Raw genomic sequence first — 17,624 nt, forward strand, 5'->3', positions numbered from 1 at the left:
TCCTGTTATGCATTTCCATTATACAAAAGCTACAAGAAATTTCTTATATACAGTATAGCTAACTACACTACACTGACATTAGCTGCATGCAGTGCCCACAGTATGGTTTACAAATCTGGTGTTCAAGTATAATTTTTCTTTTCGTTCTATTATAACCATTTCAGGCCACACAGAACAAATAACAGGAAGGAGAAAATATCACACCATCCCAGCAAGAGATTGCTTTCATAATGGTACTTGCTTCATCTGAAGTGTTTGCACCTCAGTGCAAGACCATTTGTGAGAAAACTCTGGTGAAAATGTACCGTCACTATGGCAACCAGCAACGTGGATGCAGAGACACTAGTCTCCACAAGACTGCAGCTCATCTAGTGCACAGAATACATGAAGGGAAGTCCTTCAATAAAGGGTTCCCCATGTCTTAAGGGGAACACAAGGAGATGATGAGATTTGTTCCTACCGGCCCATACAGCAATCTTTTATGTCCACAGAAATGATTGATACACACTGGAGCATTCGAGTGGAGCAATGCTGAGGAGGCATTTTTATGTTAATTCACTTACACAGGAGGAGATGGTGGTGTGTTTTGAACCTCTGAGGCTTTCTGTAGTCACATGTAGCAATGAAAGTGAGTGTTGGAATGACAGTTAAAACCTTTCCTTCCTCATCGCAGTGATTTTAGTGGACATCTGCCAGCACCACTGAACATTAGTGCAGCAACACAACTGATACATCAGTATATCAGCAAGAAAGGCAAGTATATACCATTAAGCGTGAGGCCTGAATGTAACTGAATCTAACTGTGATTTAACTCCACAAAAAAAAAAAAAGTACACTGCGACAACTTTGCTTATGATGTTTATAATTGTTCTCAATTTACTGATCACAGCATTTGGCCAACGAATACAGAATTAAACTGAATACTTAAATGAGGCTACTTATTAGAATTCAATGCAAAGCAAAGAAGCTAAGGAGCAGCAAATCTAGAGCTGCAATAAAGGGATTTGTGAGAATCTAGGGGGCCTGGTCAATTAATCTGAAATGTCATTAATGTAGTAGTTTTTACAGGTTAAACACAGTGTGAAATGTACTGACTCATTGCAGATAAATCTTCATTTGCACTTGACTGGACCTGAATTATTGCACTTTTTCTATTGCTAATCATTGGTAATGGTGAAGGCTTCTATTCCTGGCCCGATGGGAATTTTCGCCACCATTTGTTCTGCACTGCTACACTCCATTTGGACAATGACTAACAGAACTGACAGGACTTGACTGATTATTTCAGTAAGGTGAGTTTGTGACAGCACTGAACCACAATGGTACTGCTTCCCAGAAGACATGGCCTGGGAAAGTTGCCATAAGTTAAGTAGATTTTTACTAACTATATTTTTATTAAAGCTTAATCAGACTCACCTTGATGATGAGCACAGGAGATGTTTTGTGTTTTATGAACTAAATATAAACACACTTTGGAAGCCATGACCTTATAAAATACACAGTAGGCCTATATCTAAGACAAGACACGAGGTTGAACTGTACTAACACTGACATTTCAACAAAAGGGCAAAAATTTCCCTGTCACATAGTAGGATTTCTATCCCTTTTTATCAACAGGAACATCAACTAGGATGCAACTTCCAATTTTGTGCACAATGCACCTGTGATGTTACAGATATTACAGGAAAAATGCACCTTTATGCACTTTGCAGCGCTTGTGTTGCTGTCCCTATATGACCATTAAAAATTCAAGTCACACACATCTGTCCATTTTCAATGTGGAGTCACCGAACAGGAGTCAAGCATCAGCAGTGCTAGCACATAGCCTATAGCTAATAAACAGGCTGAATGAAGCCGGTAAGTGTCTGCTTACCTTTGAGCACTACCACCACCTCGGTGGCGGCAGCATCCTCCCCCTCAGCGCCGCTGCTGGTCGGGGGTTCGTCTCCCTCAAACAGCTGGTTCACCTCCCCCTGGATGTCTGAGGGGTGCCGGTCGCCGTCGCTCTTGGAGACGGTGAACCTCTGGCTCATGGTTTTCGCCGGTGAGACAAGCGACGGGTCTTCTTGCCACAGTGCGAGGTGACGCGAGCGGACAAAGACAGAGAAAAATGCTCTCGACACGCTTGTATTTGTGGTCCACCTGCACCGTGTGTTAAGTTTACCTCCGGCTTCTCCGTTTGGGGTGACCAGCCGCTCTTTGACGGGTAATTAGGTGTGTAATGCAGAGTGGACCATCTCATCAACCGGTGTCTGGTAGCTGCCACCCGCGCGTCTGGGTCCTAGAGCCGATATTTCGGGGTTTGTGGCGCCGTTTTAACAAAACCTAAAAACACGTTAATAATTTCACAAGATGCTTTATGTAATTTAACAATTGCAATTTAGTTTTACTAACTGTTGTTTTAATATATTTTATGTTTTTTAATGATAACATTCAAAGCAACGCAGCCAGCTGAGTCGGCGTTGCTAGGCAACCACAGAATAAAGATCAGCCAACCAGCCTCCATTGATTTTCTGATGTAAAGTTAAAGTGTTTTTGCTACAACTGCAGAGCGAGTTCCTTTAAAGGAAAAGCGGTTACCACATTTAAAATGCAGAAATAAAATTTTGGGCGATTTTAGTGTTTGAGCACACCTACATTTCATCTCAGTACCCCTAAAAAAATAACAATTGTGATCTCATTATGACTTATCATGATTATCTTTATTATTATTTTAGAAAGTCTAAGAGGTTTCCTGGGCATAGTTAGTTGATTAACTGTAGTAGATGTTAGAAATGTTACAACTGCAAGTCACACTCATAAATAATGGAGAATAATCATAGAGGAAAAGAGTAATTTAGTAATTTTTTTTATTACAGAAGTTAGGCTTTATAATGCAACAAATAAACATATAAATGAACATTAAGAAAATAAATGAAAACCTGACCAGCTTACTTGCCAGGATGGACTAGACAAAGCATACACATTTTCAGAAAAAAAAAAATTTAACCAAAAAAAAATTTAAAAAGACCCAGAGAGGCTAGTGGTCCACTGATGCTCTAGTTCATCAGTCTACTTTCCCTCTGGCTACCAGCCACCTTCAACCCAAAAAAGAAGCAGGGCATTTTTTTCTGCACTGTCGTTTTCCCTGCATACCAGCATGGAATAATGTGTTCACATGTCTGGCCTGAACCAGCATCTCCTCCTTTTTTTACTCAGTTTCACCTGCCACACATAGAAGAAAATACACTGACCTTTTGTAATTTGTCAAATAATAAATCTGGTAGCCATAGCATCATGCTGGAAGGGACCACAAGCAGGAAGGCAAACAATCTGCTGCTGTGTAGGGGGATGGAGATATGGGCTGAGGAAGGTGTCAAAATGCGTTTGTCCTTTAAAAACTGATAACCATCTGCTTGTTATTACCTGACTTCATTTCCCGCAACAACCCAATAGTCAATTAGAATATTGTTCTTAATTGATATGCAGTGTTGGGCAAGCTACTTGGAAAGTGTAGTGAGCTATGTTACCAGTTACTGGGCATTAAGTGAAGCTTTGGGGAAAGCTCTTTTCTATTCCAGCCTGACTGTGCCTCAGTGCACAAAGCAAAGGTCCATAGAGACATGACTGGATGAGTTTGGTGTGGAAGAACTTGACTGGCCCACACAGAGCCCTGACTTCAACCCCATCCAACACCTTTGAAGTGAACTGGAACAGTGATTGTGAGTCAGGCCTTTTGGTCCAACATCAGTGTCTGACCTCACAAATGCTCTGCTGCATGAAGGGGACAAGTTCCCACAGAAACACTCCAAAATCTTGTGTAAAGTTTTGTCAAAAGAGTAAAAGCTGTTATAGCTGCAAAGCTGTCTATGTATTTAGAATGCAATGTTTGTGTAATGGTTAGGTGACCCAATGCTTTTGTGTAGTGTATATTGAACCAACTTTCTTTCAAGTCATTTGTATCTCAGGAATCAATTTAACTGTCCGTCAAACAGATAAGCAAGCAACTGTCCTCTCTACAGTAACATCAAGTTACTGTTCAGCTCTGTAAAGCAGCATATTAATATATTGTTATCACATGTGGACTCTCCCCAGCCTCCTTTCAGCAGTTTTCACATTCCCTTTCCAAATAAGCCTTTTTCACAGGAGATGTTTTGACTTGTCATAGCAGAAAAGCTCTGGTTCTGCCAATAACATTAACATTATCTAACATAGCAATACCAATAACAAGTATCAAAGACAGGGCAGTGTGACATGAAGTTTAAAAGTAAATATAAATCACAAATCAAGAATTTCCATCATCATGTTATCTTTAATCTTTAATGTAATGAAGGTGTTTGCAAAACTGGGACAATTCAATCCAGTTAAGTGGCATGTTTCAAGCAGAATTCCTGCAACATTATACCCATTAATTAATGGGTAATTAATGTAAAGATATTGAATTATCTAAAAAGTTGCTTTGTTATGTTTATGTAAAGAGCACTGTCCCACTAAAAACTTGATTAAAGGAAGGTTTCAGAGTCTAAAACAATAAATCAAGCAATAATCAGTTCCTTTCAGAACTCTGCATCTTAAATAGACATGAATTTCACAAACACATGAATGGTGGGTGTGAATATTGATTATACACTATATTGCCAAAAGCATTCACTCATCTGCCTTTACACACATATGAAGTGACATCCCATCCTTAATACATCAGGTTTGATATGACGTCGACCCACCCTTTGCAGCTATAACAGCTTCAACTCTTCTGGGAAGGCTTTCCACAAGGTTTAGGAGTGTGTTTATAGGAATTTTTGACCATTCTTCCAGAAGACACTGATGTTGAGGTCAGGACTCTGTGCTGGCCAGTCAAGTTCTGCCACACCAAACTTGCTCATCCATGTCTTTATGGACCTTGCCTTGTGCACTGATGTACAGTCATGTTGGAACAGGAAGGGGCCATCCCCAAACTGTTCCCACAAGGTTGGGAGCTTGGAATTGTCCAAAATCTCTTGGTATGCTGAAGCATTCAGAGTTCCTTTCACTGGAACTAAGGGGCCAAGCCCAGCTCCTGAAAAGCAACCCCACACCATCATCCCCCCTCCACCAAACTTCACACTTCATACTGTTATGACCGGCTCAAAGTCACAACACATTAAGGTAAAATGATACTAGATATGATGCAAGAAAAGCATATTTATTTACAACAAAAGATGAGTAACACAAACAAAGGCTGGGATCCTGTGCCAGGGAGATGAGAGAGAGAGAGGGCGGAGAAAAGAGCCACTTATATAGGCCACACCCACAGCTTGATGCAGGTGCCCTGCATCATCTCTCAGGAAACTGCACCTAGAACACAGACAGACACACATACAAGGGACAGCAAAATATACAATGGCACGTAACAATACACACAATGCAGAACACGTTTCTACTGGTCCAGAGTCCATTGATGGCATACTTTACAGCGCTGCATCCGATGCTTTGCATTACACTTGATGATGTATGGCTTGGATGCAGCTGCTCGGCCATGGAAACCCATTGCATGAAGATCTATATATACTGTTCTTGAGCTAATCTGAAGGCCACATGAAGTTTGGAGGTCTGTAGCGACCGACTCTGGAGAAAGTTGGTGACCTCTGTGCACTTTGTGACTCAGCATCTGCTGACCCCACTCTGTCATTTTATGTGACCTACCACTTTGTGGCTGAGTTGCTATTGTTCCCAATCGCTTCCACTTTGTTATAATACCACTGACAGTTGACTATAGAATATTTAATAGCGAGGAAATTTCACAACTGGACTTGTTGCATATGTGGCATCCTATCACAGTACCATGCTGAGATTCACTGAGCTCCTGAGAGCGGCCCATTCTTTCACAAATGTTTGTAGAAGCAGTCTGCATGCCTAGGTGCTTGATTTTATACACATGTGGCCATTGAAGTGATTGGAACACCTGAATTCAATTATTTGGAAGGGTGAGTGAATACATTTGGCAATATATGATACTGATGCCCTACAGCTTAACGCTTTGACCAGAATTGCTGAGCCCACTGAAAGGCAGCCCTGGGGTAAGAAAGAAAATTTTCCGCAAGACACTTGAAGGACTCTGCAGAAGTCCTTTTCAATCTTTGATAGATTAGTCCTGAAGTATCAATGTCAGTGTTGTCATCATCCAGTGACTGGCAGTTTTCATAGTCTGTGCAGGAAGAAAAAAGAAATTCAGAAAAGTAACAGTCCTGACAATATCAATAACTTTGGTTAGGTTTAGGTAACAAAAGCATTTTGGTTAAGTTTAGGGAAAGATCTGTTTTTGGTTACTTTCGGTCAAGAAAAGCACTGGGAAAAGAAGCCATAGATTGTTCCCTAACCATAAAGAGAAATTTAAACCTGGGTCATATGTCTACATATTTTAGGGTCTAAGTAATTCACAGCTGTGGCAATGATTGCAATGTAATCCTCTGGAGAAATCAGACTTTTTTGTTAAAGAGTAAAATCCTTATTGTTTAACCAGGAGACACATGTGTGGAATTTGTCCTTTAAGTTTAGGGAAAGATTGTTTTTGCTTACTTTTATGCAAAAAAAAAAAAGGTTAGGGAAGCACTGTTTTTCAGTTAAATCTTTCAGAAAATACATAAAATTTGTTTTCATTGAATATTTTTCTGATGTGTTTTGTGTCAACATTTTTGCAACTTTAATAACATTATGTTAAAAGAAAATGTAATTGGTTGACATTACATATCCCTTGTATTTGCTTATGCAAATAAGTTCTAGAAAGTTTCTATGAGACAAGGCTTGTTATAGCAAAGCAATACTATGGCTCTGCAGATAATGAAAAGGCAGGTGTCACTTTCACGGCACAGTACCACTTTGCTTTCATTTATTCACTGTAAAGACAGGTTACTCTATATAAACCTTTTATTCCAAGTCTCACCATGATCTGAGTTTAAGACCAGCGGTTTGGACCAGCCGAGACACTCTGTCTGCGTCTCAAACTCCTTCAGCTCAGCTGCAGAGACAGTCTTTCTTTTGCCTGTTGAAAAGGTGACACTTTTCAGATGAAAGCCATCTGACAATATTCTGTCTTTGACTGTCAACAGTATATACCAGTTTACTTCACCGCAATCTCACATACATAGGTAATATAATTACAGTACATGTTATTAAATGTTAGAGATAGGGAGATAAAAACAAAACACAGCAATGACTGTGCACTATATAATACTGTAAGATATTTTTATGTATAACTGGTCAACATCAGGATGTTAGGATAGTCACTGTGAGCATATTAGTCTGCAGTTAGTTTTCTGGCCAAAGCACTGTTGTACCTCCATACAACTCCACAGATCTACTAGTGTGTCTGTGTATGTTTAGTCCTGCTTTATTTATCACATAGTTGTCATTACATATGTCTGGATTTTAGATGTGACTTCAAATGGAAATCATGAATAATGAATGTCTTGTTTGTCTATAGTCAGGCAAACAAGATTAGCCTCTCTGAGACTCAGTGAATAGTCTTCCTGTTGGTGTCATATTGAGCTATATATTATTCTTTGTTCTCCTTACTTAGAAGCAGGAATGTGCTAATGACATCAACCCCCTTTAAAACCATGCAGTCAGGACAGCCAGTTTGCAGCAGCACATCTGGATCACCAGTTGGGGCATCTGTTGCACATGTAAGAAAAGTGTGGATCATACAATAATTCATGAAATTGTTTATATTAAATCTGTAGTATCATAACTGTATGGTTACTAGATTAGAGGACAGGACAAGTCTGAAAAGACAAAATAGGAGATAGCACAATACCATGTAATGTAGTATTTATACCATACTCTAAATCATTTTATGCAAGAGGGTTTAAAAGTATCATAGAAGAGCTCAAAGTGCATTGTTCATTAGCTCTGGGAATTTTTTGTTTACACTGTAATAACTGAATGAGAGAGGAGAGAACAAGTGAGTAAATGAGTTACAGAGCTAGTAGTCTGACTCTGTAACTCTTTAACTTTAAAATAGTGATCAGAAAATTTCACACAAAGAGACACACATTTAAACACCAGTACACACAGTTTGTTAAACCGAATGCTTACTGTTACTGTCGAGACCAAACAAGGTGTTGTTGACGTAGAAAAGTGGTTCTGATTCACTTACACAATATCCATAACTGCAAAGGATTAATTGAATTGATTAAATATTAAAAGAACTGAAAGAACAACTGTACAGGATATGGTGATGTATAATGCACAAATATATGCCAACAAATTCAACATTCATCATTACATGTAAAAACATTGCTTACATTTTAATCTTAAAGTTGGTGTCGTAGGTGTTTGGTGTGTCCTTTGAAGTAATGTTGACTTTAGCACTTAGCAAAACAAGAGCATTTATTAATGCTGTAAACAAGCAGTTTTCTGAGGACACAGCAATGATGTGCCAACTCCCAGATAGCTGAAATATCAAAAGAAAGTTGCTGATTTTGACATTGAAAATAATCTGACTTGTTTTCCTCACAGCACATTTTCAGGAATAAGGAACATAGAACAAATGGTTCAGTATAAGTTAAATGTGGTTTTGTAAAACAAATTAGAAAAATATAACATTAGTTTTAAAAATGGAAAGAGACTTACATCTGGACCTTTGTCCAGGGGGTTCAGAAGTTTCTCACAGGCCAGTGATGCAGACTGGCACACTGAGAAGAGACTCAGCACAACAACAACACACAAAGTCTTCATCATGGCTCTGTTGTCTCTTTGTAGCAGCGCAGTCTTATACAGACAAAATTGACCAATTATTTTTGCGCATCATCTACCCACCCCAGTCTGAGAGCATACCAGACCACCTGAACTGTTAACCTCTAATGTTAGAATTTCCTGTAAGCCTTTATGTTTACTTCGCAAACAAACTGGCATGTAACCACCGTAGGTCCCTGTCTTGCTGTTTTATTACAGGGCACAAACCTCAATCAATCCTAAATCAATCCACAATCCCAAAAACATGCACATTAGGTTAACTGGCTACTCTACATTGCCCCTAGGTGTGTGTGTGTGTGTGTGTGACTGTGTGCGTAAGTGGTTGTCTGTCTTTGTGTGTCACCCCTGCAATTGACTGGCGACCGGTCCTGGGTGAACCCCGCCTCTCGCCGGTAGTTAGCTGGGATAGGCTCCAGCCCCGCGTGACACTGATGGATAAGAGGTATAGAAAATGGATGGGATGGGATGGATGGATGTTTTATGTTTTATAACAGTATAGTGTTTGTACCAATACTTTCAGTGTCCAGATTTGTTCAAGCAAAACTAAAGGTATGTCACAAAACTATACATCCCATTGTTTGTAAAGTGGTTTTGAGTATGTAACATGATTTCTGAGTGTGCTGCTTTTGTACACTATTCACCCTCAATGCAATCCATACAGGAAACAATGAATGGTGGTGAAACAGCTACAGAAAGGTGTAAGAAAAGAAAGGAAACAAGCATTAACATTTCTGAAAAAAATATGCCTATATATTTTGTATATATCTTGTTTTTCTGAACAATTTCATTTGAATTGCCAGACATAACTGATACCATATTCATACTATCCCTCTGGCCACTGATGCTGTCAGTTCTTCATTACTCTGTGATTATCTTTTTCTAACTCTATCCACATTAGTTATTTGGTTGAAACTCTAAATGTACAGAAAATAATTCGCCAGGGTAATGACCAGAAGTTATACATAGTCTAATCAATAAAGTTATCAGTATTAAATGCTAGTAAGACATTAGCAATGGTTTGTATGGTAGTCTATTAAGGGTCAGAAGTCAGATAATAAACGTTGTCAAATGTTAATAAATCTATGGTGACAGATCTACGTGCTGTTACTTAACACATGCAAACAGACAAAGCACCCTCATCACTTTGTTAATACATGCAGCATTTAGAAAAAAAATGCTGCAAATGCACAATACAACAACTTACAAATGTTAATGCAGGATAATCACGTGTTATTAGAACAGAGATATCCTGGTGTATAGGCTGCAGAAGGTCAAGCAGTGTAATGAAGATGTGATAACCTCAGCTTTGATACTTTAAAAGCTGCACATCGCGCATCGCACATTATCACATTTTTAAAGGTGGAGATTAGATTTTTTACTTATATGTTGCCTCTACCTCCCCACCACTGATGAAGACGAGGATGACCAGTTTTGGGGTTTGGGTGGTAATAAGGGTCTCTGGGGGTCACAAATGCATGCAGATGTTAAATGTAGTTTTGGAAAGACATCCATGATTGGACACTGTGTTCTCTCACCAACTGACGTAGTAATTAAATTACAGGTATTTAAATTCTGCTCTGATGACAGTGACCACTAGATGTCTCTTTACAGCATGATCATGTGAAATCAAGGAGCTTCATTGTTTCTTCATAGAGTATTCATCATACACCATAAGATAACAGTCTAACCTCATAAACAGAAGTTTTACTTTTTTTTTTTTTTTACTGAATTAAAAAAGTGAATGAACAAATGATACACAGACACTGATTGTGAATGTACAGCACGTTGCAGTGCGTTGAGTTCTCAAAGACACCTTAGATTAGATCATTAAATGGAATTTGGTCTCTCTGTGACTTTTTTTTTTTTTTTACAAGGATAAGTGTTCAGAAGGTCCCTTTGTGTTGTCTTCTTGTTGCGTTAAAGAACAAGTGCCATGCTGGAGGTTAATTAATAGAGATGTTTCACAACCTGGGAATCCAAGCAACTATAAAGCATTTTTCTAATCTATCAACTATTATAAATTTTGTATTATTTACAAAGGGTACCTTACTAGAACGTACCAATTCAACATACATGAATATTAAATGATTTTGAAGAGGTCTGTATGTCTTTATTGCCAGGCCTTGCACTAGCAATTGGGGTAAGTGGAAATTGCACTGTCATGCTGAAATATTAGTCAGAGTTCAAAGTACACCACCTAATCTGCACAAACACAACATCATCTGCACAAGTCCAGCCGCCTCAGCCCACACCGTTCTGCTTGGAGGCATAGAGAGATCAGAATGTGGTTTTGTGATTTGCTCTTAATAAAAACCACAGCTTCTACTTATGTTTCATTGCAGAGAAAAGGTTGAGGACTTCCTCAATGGTTTCACAAGAGCACATTCAGACACACTACACCATTACCTATCAGACATTAGCTGGATAAGAAGCACAAAAGATGTGGAAGTGATTTACACATTGTTAGAGGTGCTCATTGCTGGTAGTTGTTGTCTTGGTAATGCGTTGGTTATTTTGGCACTGTGGACCAGTAAAAGCATTCAGCAGCCTACCTTCTGCCTTATTATCTCTCTGGCTGTGGCTGACTTTCTGGTTGGCTGCTTGGCCATACCGTTGGCTGTGGTGGTGGACGGACGGGTGGAGACTTCATTCCATGGTTGTCTTTTCCTCAGCTGTGTGGTCATCCTGTTGACCCTGGTCTCAGTGCTGTCTCTCACCGCTATTGCAGTGGACCGATACCTCCGGGTGTACATCCCTCTCAGGTAAGATTATTCAGACACACTAATGCCTGTATGGTTCAGAATGCTTATAAAAATCTAAATGCATGATTCCAAGTTTTACATATTGATTTTATCACACTGACCATTAGCAAGGTTAGCACTGCAAAACAGCTTTGAATGACATCACTACAGTGACAAGAAGATATTTTTTCTTACTCAGATTTTTAAATTATTACATTTTTACTTTGAAATATTCATTTTATGACACTGCTGTCAGAAATAATTGCTGCTGATACCAGTCATTACTGTTTTCCTTTTTAGGTACAAAAGGACTGTGGCGCAGAGACACTCTTGGTTTGTTGTAGCAGCATGCTGGCTTGTTGCATTACCTCTGAGTTTTGCTCCCATGCTCGGGTGGAACAACCAGGAAACCTTGTCTAACTCAGTCAACTCCACGATTGTCTGTCGGTTTATAACAGTGATCCCCATGTCATACTTGGTTTACTTCAACTTTTTCCTCTGTACTCTCATCCCTCTGTTGGTGATGATTGTATTGTATGGCTACATTTTCTGTACTACTCGAGGAAACCTTCGAGAGAAACCAGGCAATGGTGCCCAAATCCAGTCTCAGAACTACCTGAGGAAAGAGAAACAGCTGGCAGGATCCCTGTCTCTGGTCTTGGCTCTGTTTGCCCTGTCTTGGCTCCCTCTGCACAACATGAACTGCATCGCTTACTTTGGTGGGCCGAATGATATTCTAGAAACAGCCTTTTATGTTGGCATCCTGCTTTCTCATGCCAAATCAGCTGTAAACCCAGTTGTGTATGCATTTAAAATAAAAAAGGTTAAGACAGCTTATCTGAAGCTCTGGACGCATGAAGGGAATAGTTCCTTCTTGTGTGTGGGGTGTGATTTTTTTTTGTCTATTTGACAAAACAGGCACAATGTTGAACACAATGATTAATGCCATGTTTTTTGTACTCATCTGTGTGTGTGTATTTAATTGTGTAAAGTTTTTTTATCTTGGAAATTCAAATATGAGTCCTGTAGTTTATCAGCTGTGATATCAGAAACATTATATTTTAGGTTTGTGGTTAGCTGTGAGCTCATTTTTTTTTCATGTTAAAGTTTTGCTGTTTAGTGTTACATTTTGTTGTGTACATATACTTCATATGTATTTACTCACTTAAATGTGTCTCCTAAAATGTGATGAAAACATAGTTTCAGGAGTATGAGGAAGTGAGAATGTCCATAATCTATATTTGGCATACATGAAATAGTTTGCTCTGCTGCTTTTGGACTTGTATAGCCAAACATTACAAAAATATTTTCAACTAACTGTCATTTTCCACTCTTTAAAGCACTCAGTAATAAGTATTAAAGAACTGTATCAAGTTATTATGAAAAACAGTCGTTTAGTATGTATTTTTTTTTCAGAGTGATGTGTGTTTACCGTTTGTGTTGATCAACTAACATGCATCATAACCTAATCTCTTCAGTCTACACTAGTGCACTTTCAAGCCTCTCTGTGCACAGTTTGCAACCACCCTAAATGTGAAAAAATAGCTTGAGGTTACTATGTGATTAAGGGATCTTTAGAATTGTTCATCCTGATTCAAATTATTTTTTTCATCTCTTTTCACAACTTTGTCCATTTAAAACTTCTCACAGTTAGGTAACTGGAACATTATTTCTGGAATGATAATTTGCTTGTGAATTTTTAAAATGTAATTTTCAACCAATTTCCTTTCATGTATTAGGATGGCAGAATAGATTACATTCAGAGATTGATATCTCAGGGCAAATGAATCCACAACTATCTGCATTGCAAGAATGAGGTAAGTGAGATGCATTTTTGTGAAATTATTCTCCTTTATGATGAGGTTGATTTTGCATCAGCAAAACTAGCAGAGCTGCTGATAACATATGGGAAGTGAGGACAGTAAAAATTAAATTGTTTCAGGTTTGCATCAAAAAAGCCAACCATCAACAAATTCTGAGAACAGCAAAAACATTTACAGTACAGTCTTATATTGATCCATATGGTAAAATCCATCCATTTTCTACACCGCTTATCGGTCAGGGTTGCGAGGTGGGGGCACTGGAGCCTATCCCAGCTGACTATGGTTTCACTCTGGTCACACTGGACGCCACACACACGCACACATCTAGGGGCAATGTAGACTAGCCAAATAACCTAATCCGCATGTTTTTGGGATTTGGAAGGAAGCCAGAGTACCCGGAGAAAACCCTTCAATGCAAAGTCCGCACAGAAGGTCTCAGACCAGGTCTGAGATCTCTTGCCGTGAGGTGACAGTGCTAACCACCGCACCTTAAAACCCACCAGTTAATGATAAAAGGCATCACTAGAGTAGATTCTACATACAAAATATATGATCATCTTGCAATATATGATGCATTGTTATATGTTAAATTATTGAACAGTCTAGTTGTATAAAGTAATACAAATGAGTACTTCTAATTGATACTGATTGCTACCGTATACTTCCTTTGTACTTGTATTTTTACTTACTGATAGCTGTAGTGACCAGTTACATTACAATAACAAATATAAATATCAAAATACAATTAATGATGCCTTCGAAGAGATGTTATTGGGGAAGTGTAGGGAAGAACTTGGCTTAGCAGTAAAAAAAAAAAAAAGTAAGGTTACAAAGGATATTACATAACAGAAACTATTTTCCTGCTTTTTTAATCACAGTCAAGAGCCAGGAGCCCTTTGAATCACTCCGTGAGTGTAAGCATTTACTTTTAAATGCATAATCTCTCTATAAAACATAAGTGCTTTAAAACTGAAAAGAAAAAGCAAAGGAGAAGACGGAAGACGAAGAGGACAACAACGAAGAAAAAAGCTACTTCCGGATCACGAAGTTTGGGATTTGTGGTGTGTTAGTGTTACAGAAGACAGCGTTAAGATGTGAGGCGGTGTACTCTGCGCTTGCTTTTATGATTATGTCGCTGGACTTCGACCCGACATAAAATTTAAAATGACTTAAAAGATTTCGTTTGAGCCGTCGCCATTTGGACTGTGCTGCTGTTAGACAAAGACCACTTTCACAACTTCTGTCAGTAATGTAAGAGACCATCGATTTTTATTGCTGTTTACTATTTTCGTTGCTAATTAATATTGTTATAGATTTTTACTTTTACTATAATGCATCTAGTGGAAAATAGTTATGTAACAAACGGTATGTCAGCATGTTTTGCTGCAAATTACATGAGTTAAACGGCATTATGGACGGAATTATAAAGAGGTTTCTGTGACACAGTTAATAAACTACCTGTACTAAAGTAAACCGTTTGCACCGTTTACAAGCTAATGTAAACAAGCTAAAAGCGAACTTTTTGTAACGCAAGCTCAGTGGTACAGACGGTACTGTCAGGTTTATGTTGCAGCCAACGCTGATTATCTGTGATCTTAGCTAATATCTGGTTGTCATGTGATGAATTGACTGCTCAGACCATGTTGTCAAGTGGCGCCAGTTTGGGTTAGCACAGGGGACAAGGGAATCCCAATGGTACATCCTAACTACATGTTCAACAAACACATGCACACAAATAACAATAAATTCTATATTTTATACTGTGTCCTGCTCACAGGCACAGAAACCAGTATTGCGGGCAGAACGTGATTCTTTTATTTCTATATTATTTGCATCTATATTTATTAATATTCTGATAGCAAATTTATTATTTAATAACTCAGGAAATGATGTGAGGTATGGTATCTTGAATAGTGGAAATAATTTTTAAGGTAAAAGACACTGAAAGTTAGTCTAAGTTTAGCAGATAATAACAAATCGGTTTTCAACTTTCATCAGTATTCAACTTAAACCACCAAGAAAAGTGCAGGGGGGCTAAAGAAAAATGACTTAGAAATGACTACTTAGAGCCCAGCTTCAATCATTATTGTCGTTTGGTAATGATCACTTATCCTGATACACTTCTACTAATTCAACGTTGTACATGTTATACAGCTAGGTTATTAGGTGAGACTGAACATGAATAGTGGCAACACAAATTACAGATTTGACAGTAAGGTGAATCTCATATAAAATATTTTAGAGCTGAAATGATTAGTTGATTAATAGACTTGTTGATTAACAGACAGCTATTGTTCAAGTAAAAATGCCAAACATCTATGAGTTCTAGGTTTTCGACTGTTAAAGTTTGCTACTCTGTAACATATGGTATTAAACTGAATGTTTTATCTGTCAAATGAAACAAGGAACTTGACAATGTGTTCTGAAGCTCTGGGCATCAGATAACTCAGTAATGAAAATAATCATTAGTTGTAACACTAAACATTTACAATTGGGCATGTAGTGCAACAAAGATTTCATTTTTTTTTCTATAGTTCCTTCTGGTCATGCAGCTGTTGATCCGCCAGTTCCGTCCCTCAGACAAGGATGCAGTGCTCACCCTGTTCAGCGCTGGCACCCTGGAGCACATACGTCCATGTTTTCACAATGCCATGACCAGCCCTGTCTACCTCACCATCACCCTGGCTCTGTGTGTTGGTGGCTACCTCCTTGGCTCTGTGTTAGGAGCTGTGGTGTTACCAGGAATCTGGGTGGGCCTCATCTACTACTGCTGTCACGAGTTGTATGCCAGCTACGTCAGGGACAAACTCCAGACAGACATGCAGGACATCCCTGGGAGCTATCTGAGCAGACCGGACAATTGTTTCTGGGTGGCAGAGGCAGAAGTTGATGGGAGGGCACAGATCATGGGTATGGTGGCTGTAGCGGGCAAAGAAAGCGGGAAAGAAAGACACGGGGAACTGTTCAGAATGATCATCTCACCATTGTGCAGACGGAGGGGTCTGGGCGTCAGGATGGCCCAGACTGTGATTGACTTCTGTAAGGAAAGAGGCTTCTCCGAGGTTGTGCTGGAGACCAGCTCCACCCAGACTGCTGCTGTGGCCTTGTATAAGAAACTGGGCTTCAGCCTGGTGGTCTCCCACAGCAAAACACATGCTCCATTTTGGACTACAATGCTATCCAAGGTCAAGATTTTAAGAATGAAAAAGCACCTGAAATAATCCTGAGGAGATCCTCTCATGTTACTCTTCATAAGCAAGTTTTTGCTGTGGTTATACCTGACTAAAACCATTATTTGTAAGCAGTGTCTCATGAACACATTTTAGAAGAGCCTCTTGGTTGTGCTATAACACCAACCTATTTTAGTCTTTTAGACATGATACACTGTTGTTTACTGGACCAAAACACACAGACTGTTAATTGTCATCCTGTGTAAAGTGAGTGTACTGTTATACCACATTTTATATATTATTAAAAAAAAAACAAACAACAAAAAAACTATGGTCAAAAATGTATTATCAATATGTTGGTAAAAACATATCCAACCAGTCCTGATTTTGTTAAGAACCCTTTCAGTCGGGATGGTATGTTGTTTTTGTTGATTGTAAATGATAAACAGTAGAGGGGGCCATTTATCTAACTAATACCAAATCACTTGTCTGAGATACAAGTTGACAGTTCCTGTAGTACTGTACTAATAGTAGCTATTTACAGTACGAGCTATGATTATGAGTCATTTAAAATCTCTAAATGTTGCTGTAGTGAGTATCAAAGCAATCAGTGAGTTAGGAATGATGTTCATTCCAGTGGTTCAGTGGTGGAAAGTAGGTTTAATAAGTAATCAACTACTGTACACAAGCACATTTTTGGCATATTAATGTTTCACTAAATTGCCCTACTACATGTAGCTATAGTAACTCAGTGGATTCTGCATGCAAAATATATGATCATCTTTTAAATATGATGCATTATTATTATTGTGTTATTAAACGTTATGTTATTAACCTACCTGCTAATGTAACATATAAGTTAGAAGTCAGAATTATCTCAAGCAAGATAAGACATTAGCTTACACAGTACTGCAGTACACAGTTCTGGACTTGTTTTAAATTTTGAAAGACATTTACTAGTACTTAAGTATTGTTTTGAGGTACTTGTCCTTATGTTTTTAATTTTTCTCTTGTCATTTTACTGACATTTATAGCTGTAGTTACCAGTTATTTTACAGATTTAGATATAAATATAACAAGAATACATGATGATATATTATTATGCACCTAGCATATAAAATAATTAAAATTAGTCCCAACTTTATCAGCTGTAACATTAAAGTGTGATTACTTATTCA

General features: G+C 38.5%; 4 protein-coding genes across 9 annotated transcripts in view; 2 read left to right on the forward strand and 2 right to left on the reverse strand.

The window, feature by feature from the left end:
- Window positions 1–2,376, reverse strand: part of slc12a5a (solute carrier family 12 member 5a) — a 140,521-nt gene extending 138,145 nt beyond the window's left edge. For 3 of the 4 annotated variants that reach the window (XM_046383119.1, XM_046383118.1, XM_046383117.1), the window contains exon 1: window positions 1,874–2,376. In XM_046383119.1, the coding sequence (XP_046239075.1) occupies window positions 1,874–2,033 (160 nt within the window). In that variant the 5' untranslated portion in view covers window positions 2,034–2,376. The remainder of the gene's footprint in view (window positions 1–1,873) is intronic. The other variant, XM_046383121.1, reaches the window with a different exon arrangement.
- A 3,496-nt stretch (window positions 2,377–5,872) lies between these two features.
- Window positions 5,873–8,750, reverse strand: LOC124056047. The gene is made up of 6 exons (XM_046383129.1): window positions 8,590–8,750; window positions 8,262–8,410; window positions 8,053–8,126; window positions 7,531–7,629; window positions 6,899–6,997; window positions 5,873–6,163 (listed from the first exon to the last, which is right to left on the reverse strand). The coding sequence occupies exons 1-6, from the start codon at window positions 8,695–8,697 to the stop codon at window positions 5,988–5,990; spliced, it is 705 nt and encodes a 234-aa protein (XP_046239085.1). The 5' UTR covers window positions 8,698–8,750; the 3' UTR covers window positions 5,873–5,987.
- Window positions 8,751–10,957: 2,207 nt separating this feature from the next.
- On the forward strand, window positions 10,958–12,983 carry LOC124056049 (adenosine receptor A1-like). Its single transcript, XM_046383131.1, has 2 exons — window positions 10,958–11,474; window positions 11,754–12,983. Exons 1-2 carry the CDS (start codon window positions 11,041–11,043, stop codon window positions 12,361–12,363), a joined length of 1,044 nt encoding a protein of 347 aa, XP_046239087.1. The 5' UTR covers window positions 10,958–11,040; the 3' UTR covers window positions 12,364–12,983.
- A 111-nt stretch (window positions 12,984–13,094) lies between these two features.
- On the forward strand, window positions 13,095–16,774 carry nat8l2 (N-acetyltransferase 8-like 2). Of its 3 annotated transcripts, none has more exons than XM_046383133.1 (2): window positions 13,095–13,270; window positions 15,811–16,774. In XM_046383133.1, exon 2 carries the CDS (start codon window positions 15,823–15,825, stop codon window positions 16,495–16,497), a length of 675 nt encoding a protein of 224 aa, XP_046239089.1. In that variant the 5' UTR covers window positions 13,095–13,270; window positions 15,811–15,822; the 3' UTR covers window positions 16,498–16,774. The 3 variants fall into 3 exon arrangements, with proteins under 3 accessions (XP_046239089.1, XP_046239090.1, XP_046239088.1); XM_046383134.1 differs by lacking the exon at window positions 13,095–13,270 and adding an exon at window positions 14,061–14,324; XM_046383132.1 differs by lacking the exon at window positions 13,095–13,270 and adding an exon at window positions 14,331–14,527.
- Window positions 16,775–17,624: the final 850 nt, after the last annotated feature.

Source organism: Scatophagus argus, chromosome 3 (assembly GCF_020382885.2).
Source record: "Scatophagus argus isolate fScaArg1 chromosome 3, fScaArg1.pri, whole genome shotgun sequence".
Lineage (NCBI taxonomy): Eukaryota > Metazoa > Chordata > Actinopteri > Scatophagidae > Scatophagus > Scatophagus argus.